We start from the raw sequence: 21,893 nt of genomic DNA on the forward strand, positions 1-21,893 counted from the left end.
TGTAGCTGCTGACTTTTAATATTAGGACACTTGCCTGTCCAGGAATCCCGCGATGTCGACACCTCAGCCGATTTTTGGATTGGCTCCAGGGTTTTGCCACCATTTATGGTAAGGGAAATCGACCGATTCCCTTCTGCACATGTGCGAAGCGCGTTGCACTTTCTGAATGGCCCAGTGGAGGAAGGAGGAGGGGGGCCGAACTTCAGAGGGGGCAGCGCAGTCTCCCTGGAGTGGGAAAGGGTACCTGTCAAAAACAGGTACCCATTCCCCCCTCCCCCCTGAAAAGTGCCAAATGAGCCTAAAGAGGAAGTGGTGTGGTTTAGAGATGATAGGATGGGTCTTAAACAGGAAGGGGGGTGGCCTCGGTAGGAAGGGGGTGGGTCGTAATTAAATTAGGGGGGTGCATGGGTTTAGTCAGGCCTAGGGCAGCACAAAACCCAAATACACCACTGCTTGCAGTAATTATTTTAGAATGACCTTCACTAAGCACCAGATCCATTGAAACTGATAATATAAGCCCAGTATAATCTGATCATCATATGTATGGCCAGTCTAATGCCTATGAGCTGCCTTTTTTTTTTTATCAGTAGAGAAATAATAAAGAAATAATGGAAGAGGCACAGGACAGCTTCATGCAAACACTATAGGTTTATGGCATGTCCTGTCATGAGCGCAATATAATCACTACACCCCACAGCCATAACTTTTAGACCCACCCACCTAATATTGAGCAGGTTCCCCTTTTGCCGCCAAAGCATTCCATTTTGCACCAAACCATCCCTGACCCATCGAGACATGGATGCCACTGGACTTCTGAATTTATACTGTGCTATCTGTCACCAGCTTCTTTTAAAGGGATTGTAAAGTGTCATGATTTTTCACCTTAATGCATTAAAGTGAAAAACCTTTTTGTGCTTCAGCTGCCCCCCAGACCCCCCTTTTTCTTACCTAAACCCGATTGTTCCAGTGATGAGCATGTGCCCAGCGGCTGCTGTCTCTGGTCCTCATCAGATAGATTGATAGCAGCAGGAGCCATTTGCTCCCGCTGCTGTCAATCAAATCCAGTGACACGGGAGGCGGGGTCAAGTCCTGCTGTCTGTGTCAATGGACACGGAAAGTGGCTCTCTGTGGGGGCACCTGATAAAGAGGAGGAGTCTCTTGTGCAGTGGTTTTGCACAGAGCAGCCCAGATCCTCCTCTTCTCGGGTCCCCCACGGCGCTCCTGGCCCCTCCCTCCTGCTGAGTGCCCCCACAGCAAGCAGCTTGCTGTGGGGGCACCTGAGCTGAGCTGCTGCTTTGTGTGTCCATTCAGACACAGCTGTGGTTTGGCCCCACCCCCTCTCTCACCTCATTGGCTCACTTTGACAGCAGCGGGAGCCAATGGCACCGCGTTACCATCTCAGCCAATGAGGAGAGAGAGTCCCGGGCAGCCGAGACACTCCTTAACATCGCTTGATTGAGATGGGCTCAGGTAAGTATGAGGGGGGCTGCTGCACACAGAAGGTTTTTTTATCTTAATGCATAGAATGTATTAAGATAACAAAAACCTTCTGCCTTTACAACCACTTTAATCTAACAAAAGGTAAAATATAGCATTACATGTGGAGTCATTTAAAATGTAGTTGTGAAAGATATTATATGATTGTTTGATTCAGAGCATGCTTAAAATATGATAGTTGAATACTACGGTTAAAGAAAATGAACAGTAAAACTTTGCGCTTCTAATGTTTTGATGCACCTGATTTGTATCTAGTGGATATAAACTGAAAGTTCAATGGGTCTTTAACATGTATTGGCCTTCAATTCACGTTTGTATTCCATAATGACAGGTACATCCGCACGCTACAGTAGTTTATGTTCAGCCAATCAGACTGGAAGACCTAATAGTTGATCAGATGGCTGTTAGCTTTTCTTCTAATCAGTTGGCTCTGTAACACTAAGGCCCCTTTCACACTGGGGCAGGAGGCACGTCGCCGCTTTTCTAGCGGCGCTTTACCGTAGTTTTAGCAGCGGTCTGCAGAGGCGCTTTGCCGGCGGTATAGCCGCAGTGTCCCATTGATTTCAATGGGCAGGAGCAGGGAAGGAGCGGTGTATACACCGCTCCTTCCCCGCTCCAAAGATGCTGCTAGCAGGACTTTTTTTTCCCTGCCAGCGCACCGCTCCAGTGTGAAAGCCCTCGGGGCCTTCACATTGGTGACAAAGCAGCGGAACTTTCAGGTCGGTTTGCGGGCGCTATTTTTAGTGCAATAGTGCCTGAAAACCGCCCCAGTGTGAAAGGGGCCTAAAGCTAGCCATAGACTATTGCTTTTTATTCTTTTTTTGAAAATAAATTACCTGTTTCTTCCATCCAAACAAGTGAGGTGAGTGGAGGAATCCCCACGGGGATATTGTATTTTGACAGCAGGGCTCTCGACAAAAGTTTTCCAACATTCCCCTTTTACAGAAGTCTGTAAGTGAGGAATTAAAGTGGTCCTTGTATACCTCTTCCAAGTGAATAGGTGTATTCAGAATGAAAGTCAAGCAACCAACATTTTTAGAAGGAAAGGTCACCAGTGTTGGCCTCTTTGTCTTGACAAGCTCCCTTTTATAGAAATTGCTTATGAAGCAAAATCCCTACTTGCAAAGTCTCTTATAGAAGCGGCCACAACTCACATGATGGCTCCAGTTAAGTGACGCTGGAGCATCTCTTTGATCTAGGAAATGGCAGCTTCCATTGCAGGCTTCTGTGGTGTCCTGCTTTGGATCGGGAGCGATCAGTCCAGGGTTTCCAGGATATGTTGGTTTTATTGCCAAAGGAATTTGGATTTTCCCAGTCACAGCAAGATCTATTTGATCAGCAAAGTAGTAAAATCTCCTTCCCGTACTAGAATACCCCTGGAATGGGAAATCATAAGTGGAATTTCATGTATGTGGTAAACTTGAGTCATGCCTGACTTATTCTGATTTTCCTCTTCCTGGAATCTTTGTTGCTATGCTTCAAGTTATGTAAGCACAGCATGTTGGTGTATCAGGGAACTCCCACGGCCCCATAAGTATTTATAAAGTCCAGGGATTTATCAGAGCACAGAAGATCATTACACCGCCGCTCATCGCTTCATCCTTCCCGGCCATGGCAGGTAAATTCTGCTTTTCATCACATTGGTTTTGTGTCCTGAAGGCTCCTCTTTATTAGGATTCTCGAACATGGGACAGGCAATCGATCTTTAGATTCTATCACAGGGTTTTACAGTTTTGCTTTTGAAATCCATCACTCCAGAGTGCAGCAGTCTGCTGGTTTTATTGTTATTAGTATTCATAAGTCTGTTCCTTGCATCTCCTTGTACCTGCAGGGTAGATATATCTTTGCACTGTCCCCGTAGGATGACAACTGAACAAACCTTCCAACTACTCTGGCTGACCATTGTTTGGATAGGGTGCTATGATGTCTGTACACGTAGACATTTGCTCCAGTGATGATCATTAATGTCAAGCTGTCTTCGATGCCATGAGCGATGTGCCCTAGCTTTTTTTTACCAACACAGGTAGAACACAGCAGGCACACATAAAAAGCATTTCCATTCCAATGGAAAAAGAACAACCAAATTATCCATATGGATTCCCTAGCATGCCTAAAATGCTTTGTGATGGCCATAATTAAAAGTCAGCTGTCATGATCCAACTGCCAAAAGGTTTCTTTTTTTTGTACAAAGTGTCCTTCTATAAACGTCACATTCACCGACCGTGTAAGTATTTAATGCTTTGGAGGAGAGAGCCTTTAGCAGACACTTCTGTACTGAGACAAAATATGAAGGCTGCCATTGCAAACCTCTACTTCTGGTAGCAGCTGGGCTGTCATGCTGATCCACTGGCTTTAATATTTTGAGTCGGTGACCTTGGCTGTGTGTGTATCTAGAGTTAATGACTTCACTTGCAGTACAAGAAAAACAGAAATGGAAGGCACGCACACCTAGTGCATTACCAGAGATAATTTAATAATAAGACATTTTTGTATAAAAGTGGGTACTCACAAAATGCAACTGACAAAAGGCCATAAACACAGTGCATGCACATGCATAGAACACAGGGTACAACTTAAGCTTTTCGGGGGCGCACCCCTTCCTCAGAGCTGCTTTTCTTGTAGTTCCTTTCGGATTACCCCATCTGAGGAAGGCAGCATCCACTAGTTGTGGGATACCATATATACCTTTCACACCACCATTTTATCTGACATCTGTTACTCCACTCCTTGGAAGACCTATTAGCACTGGAATTGACTGTGTTTTTTGTAACTTCGCCTGCAGTGTGTGGATATGAGGAATCTTCCCCACTGTTACATTGTACTTTGACAACAAGACTCCTCCACTGTCACAATACACTGATCAGTGGCTGCAGCTGCTGATCAACAGAGGTTTTCCAGCATTCCTGTTCGACAGAAGTCAGTTGGGGTTGCCCATACATGGATTAATATTTAATCGGTCCCTGCTGACCTAGCTGAATTTCAATCCATCTCTGGCCAATTTTAACAAACAAAAATATATTTCAGCTTCCTTCAGAAGAATGAGAGATCATTTTGGACTAGTTGCTACAGGTTACTGCATTTATTATTGAAGATCAAGCTTTATAGATCATTGTGAATAGACATATGTACTGTTAAATGTATACATCTTTCCACTAGTTACAGTTTTGTTGTGGTGTTTGGACCCCTCTGGTTCTTAGGGGCTTAAAGTGGTAATAAAGATCAGTTTTTTTGTTTTTGTTTTTGTTTTTTACAGACCTGTAAATAACAGGCATGTTACACTTACCTGCTCTATGCAGTGGTTTTGCACAGAGCAGATCCTCCTTTTCTCGGGTCCCACATCGGTGCTCCTGGCTCCTCCCCCTTGGCCAGTGCCACCAATAGCAAGCTGCATGCTATGGGGGCATTGATGCGTGTTTTCTCCAATCCGCTGCTCTATCTGTCCATAAGACACACAGAGCTGTGGCTCGGCCCCGCCCTCCTTATTGGTTCACTGGCTGTGATTGATACGATGCATGAAGGTAAAAAATCTTCAGCCTTTGCAACCACTTTAATTTGATGTAGCCCAGATAATCTGTGCTGTCCTTTTGTAATGGTTGCATCTGATCTGATGTAGCTGCTGTTCGTCCAACAATTTTTCATCTAGCTCCTTTGTGTTTTCAATTAAAGGATGTCAGGTGGCAGGGTGTCCACAGGAACAGGACGAAATCCATTGAGTGCATTATGCCAGTTTAAATCTATATGTGAGCATAAATAAAATAAAATATTAATAATAATGAAATGAAATATAATAAGAGCAATCTCATTATTATCATTGCAGGAATGGAATTTACAGAAGACCAGAAAAAACAGGCAATGTGCAATGCAAGGAAATCAAGACAAGGAAAGATGAAAGGTGAGGGCTACAATATTGATCCAGTCATTTTATTTAAAAGCTATACTATCCTTTTATCAGTAAACACATACCAGGGCTGGGAAATTTGTATTCAGAGGCTAATTCGCAGATGATACAAATAGGAAGAAAACATGACCTGCAGAAGAAACAATATGCATTGTGAAGTATAGGTTGCAGCAGATAAGGATTTCAAACCTTTTTTTATACCTCATGGTAATCCTATTTATTACAATAGTACAATAGTTACCCTGTCATTGAGACGGCACTTAGAGTCAGAACTGCTTGCCAAAAGTCTCCTTTTACAGAATGTGCAAGCAAAGCCACCAAGCTGCTGCCATTAAATGGCAAGTCCACCCATGTTCCCATTTGGTATAAACCCCTCTTCTTACAAATTTTCAACCTGGCCAATAGCACCCCCAGCAGTGGTGGCCTGGGAGTATCTACCCCAGTATTATATCTTATAGAACCCTGATGGTCATCTAGACGATAACCGGTCTCAGACAAACGGCAATGGGCATCTATCTTCATACTTTTTACAGTACTGGACATTGATATCTTGTAACAGATAAAATTATGGAAGTATACTGCATAGCTTCCCTTTCTTTATATTCATCTGATGAATATTCAATCCACCTAACACAGATATTAGATGCCAGCAGATTGAAACAACTGCTTCTAGATGACTTGAATGAAGAAGCTCTTATTGCTGTTTCCAGCTCTGCCTCTGCTGCGGTCATTATCAGAAAGTCTCAGGTAGACAAAACACAAACAAAAAATGGCACCCGCTTTCTTTTCTTCTATATTTCTTCTCTGGCTTACATACAAAGTATAGTGGAGGTGCTGCAGCACTTCTACTATGACTGTATGTAAGCCAGAAAAGAAATAAAAACATACAGAAGAACAGAGACCGGGTGCCATTTTTTTTTGTGTTTAAATGTTTGAGAGGCTGATGGGAGCCTGAATGATCACCAGTATCCCCAGCAGATGAAACGCAATGCATGGGCGGATGAGACAGATCAGGTGGACAAAAACTTTAGATTAAGGGATGGTAATGCTGGGAATTCTAGTGCAGAGACTTGGCTGCTGGTGGTGTTAAGAAATAAAAATGTATTGGGTGATTTACAAGCTTTTATCCAGTCATAACTAAACATTCAGTTTTGGGTGGACTGAACCTTTTAAAGCCTTTAGATCTAGCTAAGTGAATAGACTTCTAGTAGAGTATAATACCAGAGGAGAGCCCCATCTGTGCTGGAAAACAGGATAGCAGAGTACATACACAGCTCACAGCAGTAATGGGAATTACTACACGGCTTCTGATTAAAGTTTCATCGTAAATCAATGCATGCTTAGCCTGCTCATGCTGTGCTTAAATATTTCCCGTGTTCCCAGAGACCCATTTCCCAACCTAGACAAAGCCTCAGGCTGGTTATGACCCGGGCACTGTAACATCCAGCATAGATTCATATAATTGGGTGAAAACAGGATTGCAATTGCCAGTGAGTGGGAGGAAATCACAGTTCATTGACAGTCGCATAGCAATTTGCTGTTACCAAGCAGCTGTTCAGCTGTATATGAAACATTAGCTATGAGAAACATTTTATATTCCAATGCCTTAGTGGTTTTCATTTAAAATGCACAAGTTAAAAAAAAATATATTATTTGCTGTGTTTAAAGGAAACCTATCATAAGAGAATTGCATAGGCTCCCATTGCTGAGCTACAAGGAATACTAGCTGCCTGGCTGTCTACTGATCCAGTGGCTGTAATCCTTTTGGAGTCCCTGACCAGGAACAAGCAGGCAGATCAAGAGTTTTATTCTCACTTCTAGATCTGTGTTCTGAGTCAGTGGCTCAGAAAGTATTGAAGCCACAGACGGGCAACTAGCATTTTCAGTAACTGCAGCTCACATGTACCTTTCTTGACATGTTTTCCTTAGGGAGAAACTTGTGACAACCAGTGAAATCAAACTATGTACTACAAATGCTGGCCAGGAAACCTTAAACCACACAAATGTAAATCTGGATTTTATATAATTAGAATTTATATATAATATGCTACAGACCGATTCGGACTCTAAACAGGATTGTGATCTGTTTCCTCATGTATGCTCCAGTGTAAATTGGCAAGGATGTGTGAGAGGAGCTAGAACCAGTGAACACAGTGGTCTAAAATATTATAAGTTTTTAAGCTGGCCATACCCCAGTAGAATTTTGTTCAAAGCTGTTCATTTTCGGAACCTTCTGTTGATTTTCTAATGGTTAGTGGGGTCAAATCAATGTTCATTTTTTCTCCTGCAGTGACCTCAGGAGTAGGATTAAAACATTGTCTCAAATTAATGAAATTATAACTGTAAATGTGACTTTTGTTAATAACAAATTGTAATTGTACATATTGTAATTAAACCTGTTTAATAAGTCTGGGATGCTATTCAAATATGTTGTCTAGTTAAAATTTTAAGGGCTTCTAAAAGATATAAGTTGACTCATAAGTGGCAATAAAATACAATTTTTCTAAAAATGTTCAAACAAAAATCACACCATGTTTGGAGAGCTTTATTCAGTCCCTATCAGAAAATAAGAATATTGGATGTAGGGATTTAGCTAGTAGGTCAGCCAGCTTCTCGGCATGAGTAGCCGAGGGAATGTCTTGAGTGGGCACAGTACGGGTTTACTTTAATTTACTAGACAACTTATACATGCTAATCTGATCAATTTAAAGTGATACTAAACACACACTCTCTAATTTACATTGTGCCTTTCTGTAGATGGATGATGGCGCTGTAATTATTTTCATTAAAAAAAAATGTCTAAAGTACCTTTTTCCTAATCAATATACAGCTGTCACATGACCCAGCCCTTCCTCAGCTTGTCTACAGGGAAGCACAAGTAGGAGGGGCTTCTAATCCTCTGTTACTAGTCACATGTTCAAAATGAAAAAAAAAAAAGCATAAAAATTAATCAGGTCAACTTGTCATACAAATATATATTTGAAATCAAATCTTTATTATATTTTGGCAATAACATGGTGTGGGTGGAGTTCTGCCAGTCACAGGCTGTGTCACACCCCTCCAGCCTGTGTCTTAGAATAAGAGGGATGTGAAGCCTCCATTAATCTACATGTAATATCCCACCACCATTGTGTTTGGGTTGTTAGTAAGCATGGAGGACGAGGGAGGGAATGGGCTGTCATTTACCATGATGTATATGCCCACTTGTGTGACTCTATATAGTCACATGAGCTGCTCAGATGTGATAGGGAGGAAATGCTCAGCATTGAAACTGAAAATTGAGTATGTGCAGAGGTGCCAAAACTGCTTTGCAAAATCCACCAACTGCATTGGGAACATGATCAAAAGGGGGAGATGGAGAACAGCAGGATCAACCAGTTTTTTTGCAGAATACAGAAAATGAATCCTATAGTGACTAAGTATAAACAGCATATAATACAGAATGTATTGATAGTTTGCAATGATGTGGGTTTAATGACACTTTAACTCTGGTTTCTGTCACAGGTGTTACTTACAATGGACTTCCAACAGTACCGCCCCATCAGAATTTGCATCCCATCCACCAGCGACACATCACCGTACCCACCAGCATTCCGCAGCAGCAAGTCTTTGCCCTGGCAGAACCCAAGAGAAAGACATCTCCTTTCTGGAACACAATCACTAAACTCACCCCCTTCAAGAAGTGAGCTGTTCAAAGCCCCCATCATGAAGGACTGTATTCCTGTGTTCTTGAAGGACACATCCAGTATTTTCTGGAGATTTCTGAGGACACTGCAGGTTTTATGAAGAAAACAATGAAGAAAATGATAGTTTATGTGAAATGACAAACTTCCCTTGTGCAGTGTGTTCTGTCAGTAAGGATGCCGCCTGGGACTACTTGCTATTTGACCAATATTTTATTTATTTAAAGACAGTCTTTATTTGATTTTATGGCATTTTTTTAAAAAAATATGTAAATATTTTTTTTATCTTCAATTAGAGACAATTACCTAATACCTCTTGTAGATGTGTTTTCAGTTTGTGGTAATCTTTTTAAGGCAGATTGAGAAAAAAAAAATCAGGAAATAACATTGGCTAGTTGAGAGACAGCGGCAGCCATTTTCCTCCTTGGGGTGATGTTAATGTTATGTTGGGTTATAATCCACTCTTTTGTGTATTTGGGTTATAAATAGAATTAGCCAAAACTAGCACCATCTAAAATATAGTCACAGCTACTCTACCGCTGAAAGGTAATGTATCAAGAATTTTTTAATAGAATTTGGACCTCTTATAAAGGTGGTGTTAAGGTCTTGTAAAATCTACAATACATGTTGACTGATATGCAGCAACTGTCAATAACATTTGCCTCTGCATACAACCTCTTAAAAATAATAATCTGAGATAACACTGTTACCAGAAGGGTATTAGTGAATGACATGGATGCCTCTTCCCAGCCGAAATGGTTTATAATAGAAAACAATTGTCTCCAAAGAAAATGTTTATACAGTAAAACCTTGAATTGCGAGCATAATTCATTCCGGAAACGTCTTCGTAATCCAAAGCACTCGTATATCAAAGCGAAATTCCCTATAAGAAATAATGGAAACTCAGATGATTCGTTCCACAACCATTTATTCATAAGTCCCTCAGTCTATAGTCCATATAAAAAGATTCTAGCAATGTGACTTCAAGGCAACTTCAGGGAATGCCTAGGAAATCTTCCTGTAATGTTGGATCCAAATCACATCAATTAACCACTTATGGATCGAATGCCCTCGTTATACGTAGGCTGTTTGAAGAGGGATATCGTTGTTATGGCAGCAACTTTGGCGCAACTTTGAAGCGTGACATGTTGGGTATCAATTTACTCTACGTAATATCATCTTTCACATAATAAAATAAATTAGGGCCAACTTTAGCCTCTTCTTCAGCGGGGTCCGCTTTCAGAAAAAAGTGGTCTCTGCGGCGGATTCGCAGCAAGATCTCTTTTATAATGGCGGCGGCGGGAGAGGGCCCTCTTCTGCCATGCTCTGGTACCCTCCACCGCTTACCGGAGCCGCCGGCAGCAGCGGAGGCGATCGTGTCTACTCCCGTCTGTGGTATGGAGCTGAGTGAGGAGAAGATGGCCCCCACCGTCTCCATACCATTGCAGGGCGGAAGCTACATTAAAACATCACTTTCGCTCCTAGCTCTTATAGAGACGTATTTTTATTCTTTTATATTTTTCAAATTATTTTATTTTTTTATTTTATTTTTTATTGCATTTTAGTGTAAATTTGAGATCTGAGATCTTTTTGACCCCAGATCTAATATTTAAGAGGTCCTGTCGTGCTTTTTTTTTTTCTATTCCTTGTAATAGGAATAAAAATGACACAATTTTTTTTTAAAAGAACAGTATAACAATAAAAGGTAAAATAAATAAGAAAAAAAATCCAAAAATTTTTAAACGCGCCCCGCCAAGCTCGCGTGCAGAAGCGAACGCATACGTGAGTAGCGGTCGCATATGAAAACAGTGTTCAAATCACACATGTGAGGTATCGCTGCGATCGGTAGAGTGAGAGCAATAATTCTAGCCCTAGACCTCCTCTGTAACTCAAAATATGCAACCTGTAGAATTTTTTAAACGTCGCATATGGAGATTTTTAAGGGTAAAAGTTTGTCGCCATTCCACGAGCGGGCGCAACTTTGAAGCGTGACATGTTGGGTATCAATTTACTTGGCGTAATATCATCTTTCACAATATAAAATAAATTAGGGCTAACTTTACTGTTGTCTTATTTTTTAATTCAAAGAAAGTGTATTTTTTCCCAAAAAAGTGCGCTTGTAAGACCGCTGCACAAATACGGTGTTACAAAAAGTATTGCAACGACTGCCTTTTTATTCTCTAGGGTGTAAAAAAAAAATATATATATATACATATATATATATATATATAATGTTTGGGGGTTCTAAGTAATTTTCTAGCAAAAAAAAAACATGATTTTAACTTGTAAACAACAAGTCTGAAAAATAGCCTTGATCTTAAAGTGGTTAAGATGAGAATTCGACTTAGAGGCGACTTCCATTAAAGTCCATGGGCACAAGTCGGTCAGAAGTAGTCTTGAAGTAGTTCAGGAACCTTTTCTAAAGTCGGAGCAACTTCAGTAGTGCTAATTAAGACAGCTCTCATTGACCAAAATGGGATTTAACATGTCACGTGACTTGGGGCCTCACAAGTCTGATCCCAGGTCATGGCAGTGTGAACCGAGCTTAAATGTTGTACCTTCATTAAATGTAACCATATTGTCACACTTAGTGGTACCTCTCTTCCCTTTTAAGGCACACAGGAAAATTTAAAAATGCCAGCGCTAAAAACACCTGTTTTTTGGCGTTCAGCTGCGTTTTTACATTAGCGTTATTGTGCATTTTTCCCCGCAGTTTATGATGTTAGCATTTTGGGTTTTTTACATTAAAAACACTCTCTATAATGTAAAAACGCCTAAAAACATCAAACGCGGCTTGTCGTTTTTACAGCTCGTTTTTACTGCTCCTGGAAGCACAGGCTGTCGTTTTTTTCTACTGCCCCTAAACGCTTATGCCTCCAAACGCCTCTGACAGTTTATGAGTGCATGGACACATAGGCTAACATGGAAGGGCTTTTAGAAGCAGTTAAAAAAAACGCCACCCTAAGAGCAGCTGTAAAAACGCCCTGTGTGCATGAGCCCTTATACTCCATATTGCAAGGCCTTGCTCGATTATCAAGTTCAAATTTTGCTCGTCTTGTAAAACACTCGCAGACTAAGTTACTCGCAATCCAAGGTTTTACTGTACAATGAAATGTTTCTGGTTAAATGCAGTAATGGGTATGCCTGTGTGTTTTTATGAATGGTATTAAAAGGAATTTCTCAAGATAGATAAATGGGAATTGCCATTGATACTGTATATGATCAGAGGTCATGTGAAGTCTGACAGTTGCTGGCCTGTCAACTAGCTGACCTGATTACTGTCTCCCATGTACTGGGTATGAAGTGCTCAAGGTCCAGAATTCGACATACAAACTGTCAGATTTCAGGTGACTGCTAAAGTGCCAACTCATACAAAACAAAGCTAAATAAGTTGGGAACAAAATTTTAAAAGAATTAAACACTAGATATTCACATTCCTTTATGAGCTTAATCATGTCTGGTTTTCTTTAAATTCTTTAGGTAAGACAATTACAACCATTACATAAAACATTTTCTATCCTAAATTCAGTAACCCTTAACCATACGGAAAGATCTCTTTTTTTAACTGAAGAGACTTGCGTGGGCTGCATGTCTACTGTGCCATCACACACTGGCTACCAAATATTGGGTAGCCTTCAGAGGTGGCAAAGTATACTCTAAAAATAAAAATGAATGCATGGAATAGCAGACATTAAAAAAGGAATTCCAGGTATGTATATATTATATATAGTTACATTGGTCCAACTGGGACCAATGTAATTATGTATACACCATACTTGGCTGATGCCCCTGGAAGCTGGAAATCACTGAAGTAGACCTCACTACTCCAGTCAACCCTACTCGCTTCCGGGTCTTATGCCGATTGGCTGCCTTGCTGTATTCTAAACACAGTAGGTCGAGCACTTGGCCTGGGCACCATTCAGGGAATTATTTGCATTCTCTGAAGAAATGTAAAGTGCTCCCTGATTGGACAAGGATGAGAGCCTGACGTCATTGCACCACCTTTCCACCTCGTTCAGAGATTGTATTGCTCCAGTCTATCTAAGCAGATAAAAAAAAAAGAAAGAGAAAACCTGCGCTATCAAGCAAAAAATTAATATAACTGCAGCTGCAACAAAACCACAAATATCAATGAGGTGAAAAATTACATAGAAAGAAAAAATAGTTCGCTTACATTAGATATTTAAATCTATATTACTACATGATTATCATAAGTAGATAAACAAATAAATAAAAACATAAATAAAAAACACCATCAAAGTTAATTGTGAGTGAATTAGAAAGTCGCTATGCTACAGAGCAAACAGCGACGTGTAAGTCAAATACTAATATTGACCATTGCATACATATAAACCAACAATAAAGTTATAAACTGGTGTGCAAAAAAGAAAAAACAAAGGTTATTCCACCCAAGTGCAAAGTCATAAAGTTCAAAATTGCATCCTGAGTCGCAGGAAAAATGCATATCCAAAGTTCATGAATTGCATTCCTTAGTGTGTATAAATATATATATAAATAAAAAACACCATCAAAGTTAATTGTGAGTTAATTAGAAAGTCGCTATGCTACAGAGCAAACAGCGACATGTAAGTCAAATACTAATATTGACCATTGCATACATATAAACCAACAATAAAGTTATAAACTGGTGTGTAAAAAAGAAAAAACAAACAAACAAAGGTTATTTCACCCAAATGCAAAGTCATAAGTGAAAAAGTTCAAAATTGCATCCTGAGTCGCAGGAAAAACGCATATCCAAAGTTCATGAATTGTATTCCTTAGTGTGTATAAAGGAATAAGGGGATGTGAAGGGACCTCCAACACCAGTGGATCCGAAGGTTGATAATAGATGTATCCTTACCAGACATGTTGGACCTCCTTTATAGCAAGGTCTTAGAAGCATGCAGATTTAGCCCTCTGCAGGGACAGTAGATGTCAGCTCACCACACAGCTGGAGATGGTTCCGACACTTCCGCATTGATGTAAACACTCCCTCGTTTGGACTCATAGGTAAAGAAGGGGAGAAAGAAAAAAACTCCAATGGTATAGTATGTAAAAAAGGGGAACTTTATTGCCTCAGACAACTAGGCATCTTTAAAACATCCAAAACATAAAAGCCGGCAAAATATAAAAACAACAGAGACGCCCGTGCTAGGTTACAGGGGGCTCTATGGCGCTCTGGCATACACTGCGTAGCCACGCCCTACATGTTTCGTGATAGGTCACGTCTTCAAAGGGGCACGGGCGACGCAGTGAACCATCGCCATTTATAGTACTTCCTTACATTCAAGCCTCGTTTTCATCTGAGTTTCAATTACAATCTGAGCATGTGCAAAGGATCCCAAGCCTCGATATGGCTCCCGTTATAATGCTTCCTCTCTATTCAAGCCTCGTTTTCGTCCAAAGAACGAATTACGATCTGAGCATGTGCAAAGGATACCAAGCCTCGACGTAGCTCGCATTATGAAACGCAAACCAGGAAGCTTGTTCCTGAATGTCATTGGCACACTTTATATGGCCAAAATTTTGTTCTCATCTCAAACTAATACATGTCATCTATTATAGGTCTAAGCAATTAGTTATTTTTGGGTCAAATCGTCACATTTTACATACTGTAGGACACTACTACTACAGTAATAGACATTTAGCATTAATTAATTGCTTAGACCTATAATAGATGACATATATTAGTTTGAGATGAGAACAAAATTTTGGCCATATAAAGTGTGCTAATGACATTCAGGAACAAGCTTCCTGGTTTGCGTTTCATAATGCGAGCTACGTCGAGGCTTGGTATCCTTTGCACATGCTCAGATCGTAATTCGTTCTTTGGACGAAAACGAGGCTTGAATAGAGAGGAAGCATTATAACGGGAGCCATATCGAGGCTTGGTATCCTTTGCACATGCTCAGATTGTAATTGAAACTGAGATGAAAGCGAGGCTTGAATGTAAGGAAGTACTATAAATGGCGATGGTTCACTGCGTCGCCCGTGCCCCTTTGAAGACGTGACCTATCACGAAACATGTAGGACGTGGCTACGCAGTGTACGCCAGATCGCCATAGAGCCCCCTGTAACCTAGCACGGGCGTCTCTGTTGTTTTTATATTTTGCCGGCTTTTATGTTTTGGATGTTTTAAAGATGCCTAGTTGTCTGAGGCAATAAAGTTCCCCTTTTTTACATACTATACCATTGGAGTTTTTTCTTTCTCCCCTTCTTTACCTACGAGTCCAAACGAGGGAATGTTTACATCAATGCGGAAGTGTCGGAACCATCTCCAGCTGTGTGGTGAGCTGACATCTACTGTCCCCGCTTAGGGCTAAATCTGCATGCTTCTAAGACCTTGCTATAAAGGAGGTCCAACGTGTCTGGTAAGGATACATCTATTATCAACCTTCGGATCCACTGGTGTTGGAGGTCCCTTCACATCCCCTTATTCCTTTATACACACTAAGGAATACAATTCATGAACTTTGGATATGCGTTTTTCCTGCGACTCAGGATGCAATTTTGAACTTTTTCACTTATGACTTTGCACTTGGGTGGAATAACCTTTGTTTGTTTTTTCTTTTTTACACACCAGTTTATAACTTTATTGTTGGTTTATATGTATGCAATGGTCAATATTAGTATTTGACTTACATGTCGCTGTTTGCTCTGTAGCATAGCGACTTTCTAATTCACTCAAAATTAACTTTGATGGTGTTTTTTATTTATATATATATTTATACACACTAAGGAATTCAATTCATGAACTTTGGATATGCGTTTTTCCTCCAATTCAGGATGCAATTTTGAACTTTATGACTTTGCACTTGGGTGGAATAACCTTTGTTTTTTCTTTTTTGCACACCAGTTTATAACTTTATTGTTGGTTTATATGTATGCAATGGTCAATATTAGTATTTGACTTACATGTCGCTGTTTGCTCTGTAGCATAGCGACTTTCTAATTCACTCACAATTAACTTTGATGGTGTTTTTTATTTATGTTTTTATTTATTTGTTTATCTACTTATGATAATCATGTAGTAATATAGATTTAAATATCTAATGTAAGCGCACAATTTTTTCTTTGTATGTAGTCTATCTAAGCAGACTGATAGTTGTGCACTGAATTAGTAAAGCAGAATGGTTGTGCAACACTGCTTAGCGTGTAGCAACGCTTGTACATGCAATGAGCAAATATGGCTTTCCCCATGTATGCATATAATGTAAAAACTATAAATAGAAACATTTTTAGCTTATTTACACACTCTGATTAGGTCAGTAAGTAACCTGATCACATTTGTGTAGCTATTCAAAAGAGTAGCCTATAAATTTCCATTAGGAATAAGGAAAGACCAACTTCCATTGGCAGCTATGGACCTGGTTTACTGTAAACGTTTCCTGAACAATATATGGGAACTACCAGTGATGACCTGTTTCTCTCTGGCTGTTCTGCTGATCCTTTGGCATGCTTTGTCACTGGCACAGAATAGGTATGCAGATCAGAAAAATAAGAGAAAAGACAGAAGTCTTTATTTTTACTCGTGTTCCAAGTTAGTCACTCAAAAGTTTTGAAACCAGAGGGTCAGCATGAGAGCCAGACAAAAAGCAATTGCAGAATGAGAAGTCAGCAATGGCAGTCTCAATGTTTCTCTCATGAAATGTTTCCTTTAAAAAAAAAAAAAAAAAGTTTTCCTTAAACACGGTTACCGGACTGCTTTAATTTGTCCTGCTTTGACATAACAGATCAGTGGTACCATACGGTTCCACTGCAATATAGCAGGGATCAAAGTATAGACCCTTGGCTTGCTTCCCACTGTCTAGTCTGGTGCCAGCATGCCAAAACAACAAATGTGTGTGAATATATTTAAGTAGCGGTCTTTGTTTAGGAGCACATGGATGCATACATGAAATAAGGCTTCCATTAAAATGAAATTTTCATGGTTAGCCATGGCCTGTATAGAAGGACCACAAAGTTTTTGAACATTAAAGCTGGCAATATAATGGCCATCCCCAATTTGATAGTAGTAGATTGGTTGATCGACTTTTGCCAATGGAACACGTTGGAAAAATTTCCTTAATCTCCTGCAGCCACTGATTGATGTATTCTGAGAGCGGTGGTTTTTGCTGTCAGAATACAATGTCCTAGCAATGGGAAATTTCTCTATCCGCTTAATTTATGTAGATGGAGGAATCTGTTAGCTTTGTATGGACAGCTTAAGCTATTTTCAGACAGTAGTGGGAAGGAAGACCACTAAAAGATTTACATCTGTGGTTAGTTCATTTGCAGAGCACTTTGTGTATCATTGCACTAAAACTAAAGGAAGAGAGAGTGTCTGAGGTTTCCGTAGTTGGAAGTAAGAGGTTATTTCATCAAGCTGGGTAATCAACCAATCTGACCATGGCCAAGCCCCTTCCTTTACCATAGTTTTTAAACACCAGATCAGAGGAAGCAGCTTCTGCAATAAATTGTATCTGTCATAAGTACCTATATTTATTCAAACATTTTTTATTATTTCTAATATAGATTTTAAGAAAATTACAGTATATCTTTAGACAGCCAATTAAATTTCAGATCCCATCATGCTTGCTTTGGCAGCACATATACTAAAATTGGAACGATACAGAGAAGATTAGCATGGCCCCTGTGCAAGGATGTCGCGCAAATTTTCGAAGCGTTCCATATAAAAAAAAATATGACATTCAGATCCCAACAGAGAGTGGATGAGAGTTTGTTAACTTTTCACCTTGATCTCGAGTCTCCTTCCTGCAGCAGTACAAAGCATGTTTCCAAAATGAGGTTTGATTGGTCAGCTTTGGTATGACAAGCTGAGGAGGAGTGGCCAAATTCAAGAAGAAAAGCTGTAAGATCGTTCATCATAAGTTTCAACTTTTTAAAATGTCTCCATACTTATAGTGCTGGAAGGTTGCCTGTCATCATATTTGAATAACTGAGAATGAGGACTGGTTCTAGAATATCCGTAAACCCAGAGGGATGATGCGCCTATAGTTAAAAAAGCGGAAGTAAACCCATCCATAAAACAGTTTCATTTCCAGCATGTGCCGGAAATGTAACACTACCATTGGTTGTGCTCTCAACCAAACTGTCAAACCATCAAGTGGCTGGTGTCATAACTGATCACATGTGAAGCATCATGGCAGTTGTAGATTAAACAGAGGCAAAGATGGCAGCTTCCTTGGCTGAAGACGATAGGGGGGTTTACGTACACTTTAAAATAAAGATAAATTATGCCATTACCTGGACTTCTTTTAATTCTTTATAGAGCCCTCAATACAGCATTAACTTTTATAGTAGGTGTACACCTTGCGAGTTGGCCTTTTCCTTCAGAAGAATCAACCTTTGTGAATCACCCATATACATTAACAAATTATCTGTTATGACTAAAGTCCCCCTAAAACTGATTTTTTCAAAGGTTTGATTGGTTGCTGATGGGTGTAAGAGGAACCTGCAAAGATACAGTTATAACAGAAAGAAGTTTGGGAGTTGCTATTGCAGACTTGTTCTTGTAGACACGTGGGTGGTCATCCTTCTTTCACCACTTAGTCTTATTTAATAAAGACGCCTAAGTCTTAGGTTCAGCAACCAATTTACTGATCTGAAGTCAGATCTTGTGGATTCTAATTGGCTACTATGGGTTACTGTACTTAAGAACGCTTTATTGAATAAGGCCATATGTAACTCGCTGACTTTTGCTGGTTTGTGATCCTGACTTCACTGACTGTATACTTGTTCTAGGCCTGATTACATTGTGAAAAAAGTATATGGTTCCAATAGATTGCACTTTTAAAAACAAGTAAGCAGTGGAAGCTGTCATACTTCTACCCTGCTAGGCTCCTTTTTAATCCATTTGTGCTTTCTCATACCTCTTGGTACTTGGTAGGAAAATGTCTGCTTTGGAGTTCCCAGGTCTGCCCATTTGTAGTAATTATACAGCCTAAGCATCAGATGGTTTTGGCTTCTCTAATTAATTTTACTTTCTAGAGAATGCAGCAGTGATATTGCTTGCTTGACTTACCAGTGCCAACTATGGGGGAAGAGACAGGGATCGCTAGCTGGAAGATCAAATTACAGAAGTCTTTGCAATTGATAAAACGTCTAAATGTTATGCAATCCTCTGAAGCTTGAAATGTCTGTTTGGGGTGGAGGTATTCTTTAAAAATGGTCACCAGATTTAAGTCTGTCTCATGAGAACCCATTTAAAAGCCACATCAGTTGTAATTAGACCTTATGTGTATTCATGTTGTAAAGCTAATCGTTCCTCTTCTTATTGTTCTGTTTTCTCTATTTTTCATAATGAAAAATTCCCCCTCCATCTAATAGCACATGGAGATTTGTAATAATTTGCAGGCGTTTTTCTGATTTCGTTACAGATTAATTGTTTACATGTGTTAACACTGGAATGTATTTTCTCAGTTCAGTGTTAATATGAAACCATGAACCAAACTTGTTTATAATGCATTATAGTTTTGTGACTTTCATGACTGAGATACTGTTACATTGCACTGGACATTTAAATCAGTTTTTTTTTTTTTTTTTTTTTTAATTTTCAAAAAATGGGTGGTCATTTTATCAAGCAGACTACACATTTTGTGATCTGTGTTCTCTAACAAAGACTTTAAGTGGAAAAATTGGTAATAACCAAATGGCTATTGCACACAAAGTTAAACTTCACATAAACATCTGGATACACATATAATATGAATATACACTCATCAGCCATAACATTATGACCATCCACCATAACTCATCGGAGCATGGATGCCACTAGATCTCTGAAGGTAAGCTGTGGTATCTGGCACCAAGCTATCAGTAGCAGATCCTTTAAGTCCTGTAAGTTGTGAGGTGGGGGCCTCCATGGATCGAACTTGTTTTTCTAGCACATCCCACAGATGCTCAATTGGATTGAGATCTGAAACTGGTTGTTGTGTTCCTCAGACAAGGTCACCTTCTTCCATTGCTCCATGGTCCAATTCTGATGCTCCATGTGTCCATGTAGGCCCTTTTGGCTGTTAACATGGGTCAGCATGGGCACCCTGACCATGCTGAAGCTAGGCAGCCCCATATGCAGCAAACGACCATGCCCTTTAAGCTATAGTAGCTTTTCTATTGGATCAGACTACATGGGTCAGTCTTTGCTCCTCATGTGCATCAGTGAGTCTTGGCTGCTCATGACCCTGTTGCTGGGTTGACAGTATTCCTTTCTTGGGTGGTGGACCACTTTTGGTTGGTCCTGAGCACCACAGCCTGGAAACATCCCACAAGAGCTGACGGTTTGGAGATGCTCTAGCCATTACATTTTGGCTCTTGTTAAAATCACTCAAATCTTTACGCTTGCCCATTTTTTCTAATATCAACTTTAGGGGCAATGTGTTCACTTGCTGCTTAAGATATCCCACCTACTTTCAGATGCCATTGTAATGAGATAATCTATTTTATTCACTTTACCTGTCAGTGGTTATAATGTTTTTGCTGATCCGTGAGTTTGTGTATAGATAGATATTTACATACTGTATATGGGGCTGCCAATAAGGGGTATGTTGATTCTGTCCATCCAGTCAGTGAAGTAATCCTGACTTCACTGAATGCATACTTGTTCTAGGTCTGATTACATTGTGAAAAAAGTATATGGCTCTAATAGATTGAACTTTTAAAAACAAGTAAACAGTGGAAGCTGTCATACTTCTACCTTGCCAGGCTCCTTTTTAATCCATTTGTGCTTTCTCATACCTCTTGGTACTTGGTAGGAAAATGTCTGCATTGGAGTTCCCAGGTCTGCCCATTTGTGGTAATTATACAGCCTAAGCATCAGATGGTTTTGGCTTCTCTAATTAATTTTACTTTCTAGAGAATGCAGCAGTGATATTGCTTGCTTGACTTACCAGTGCCAACTATGGGGGAAGAGACAGGGATCGCTAGCTGGAAGATCAAATTACAGAAGTCTTTGCAATTGCTAAAAAGTCTAATGCCCCGTACACACGGTCTGATTTTCGGACGGAAAATGTGTGATAGGACCTTGTTGTAGGAAATTCCGACCGTGTGTGGGCTCCATCACACATTTTCCGTCAGAATTTCCGACACACAAAGTTTGAGAGCTTGCTATAAAATTTTCCGACAACAAAATCCGTTGTCGGAAATTCCGATCGTACACAAATCTGACGCACAAAGTGCCACGCATGCTCAGAATAAATTAAGATTCGAAAAGTATTGACTACTGCCCCGTTTATAGTCCCGACTTACGTGTTTTACGTCACCGCGTTCAGAACGATCGGATTTTCCGATAACTTTGTGTGACCGTGTGTATGCAAGACAAGTTTGAGCCAACATCCGTCAGAAAAAATCCATGGATTTTGTTGTCGGAATGTCCGATCAATGTCCGACCATGTGTACAGGGCATAAATGTTATGCAATCCTCTGAAGCTTGAAATGTCTGTTTGGGGTGGATGTAAAGTAGTGAGTATACAGCTTGTATAACAGTGTAAATTTGCTGTCCCCTTAAAATAGCTCAACACACAGCTATTAATGTCTAAACTGCTGGCAACAAATGTGAATACACTCCTAAGTGAAAATGTCCAAATTGGGCCCAAAGTGTCAATATTTTGTGTGGTCACCATTATTTTCCAGCACTGCCTTAACCCACTTGGGCATGGAGTTCACCAGAGCTTCACAGGTTGCCACTGGAGTCCTCTTCCACTCCTCCATGACATCAAGGAGCTGATGGATGTTAGAGACCTTGCGCTCCTCCACCTATCATTTCAGGATGCCCTACAGATGCTCAATAGGATTTAGGTCTGGTGACTAGCTTGGAC

At 40.1% G+C, this 21,893-nt stretch overlaps 1 protein-coding gene and 1 non-coding gene across 7 annotated transcripts in view; both read left to right on the top strand.

The window, feature by feature from the left end:
* SPATA13 (spermatogenesis associated 13) overlaps positions 1 to 9,388 on the top strand; it is a 149,109-nt gene extending 139,721 nt beyond the window's left edge. For all 6 annotated transcript variants that reach the window (XM_073613426.1, XM_073613427.1, XM_073613429.1 and 3 more), the window contains 2 exons: positions 5,315 to 5,389; positions 8,900 to 9,388. In XM_073613426.1, coding sequence (XP_073469527.1) covers positions 5,315 to 5,389; positions 8,900 to 9,081 — 257 coding nt within the window. In that variant the 3' untranslated portion in view covers positions 9,082 to 9,388. The remainder of the gene's footprint in view (positions 1 to 5,314; positions 5,390 to 8,899) is intronic.
* Positions 9,389 to 17,652: 8,264 nt separating this feature from the next.
* On the top strand, positions 17,653 to 17,755 carry LOC141130705 (U6 spliceosomal RNA). The gene has a single exon (XR_012242473.1). It is a non-coding gene; the product is annotated as a U6 spliceosomal RNA (small nuclear RNA).
* Positions 17,756 to 21,893: the final 4,138 nt, after the last annotated feature.

Source organism: Aquarana catesbeiana, linkage group LG02, assembly GCF_042186555.1.
Source record: "Aquarana catesbeiana isolate 2022-GZ linkage group LG02, ASM4218655v1, whole genome shotgun sequence".
NCBI classification, from domain to species: Eukaryota; Metazoa; Chordata; class Amphibia; order Anura; family Ranidae; genus Aquarana; species Aquarana catesbeiana.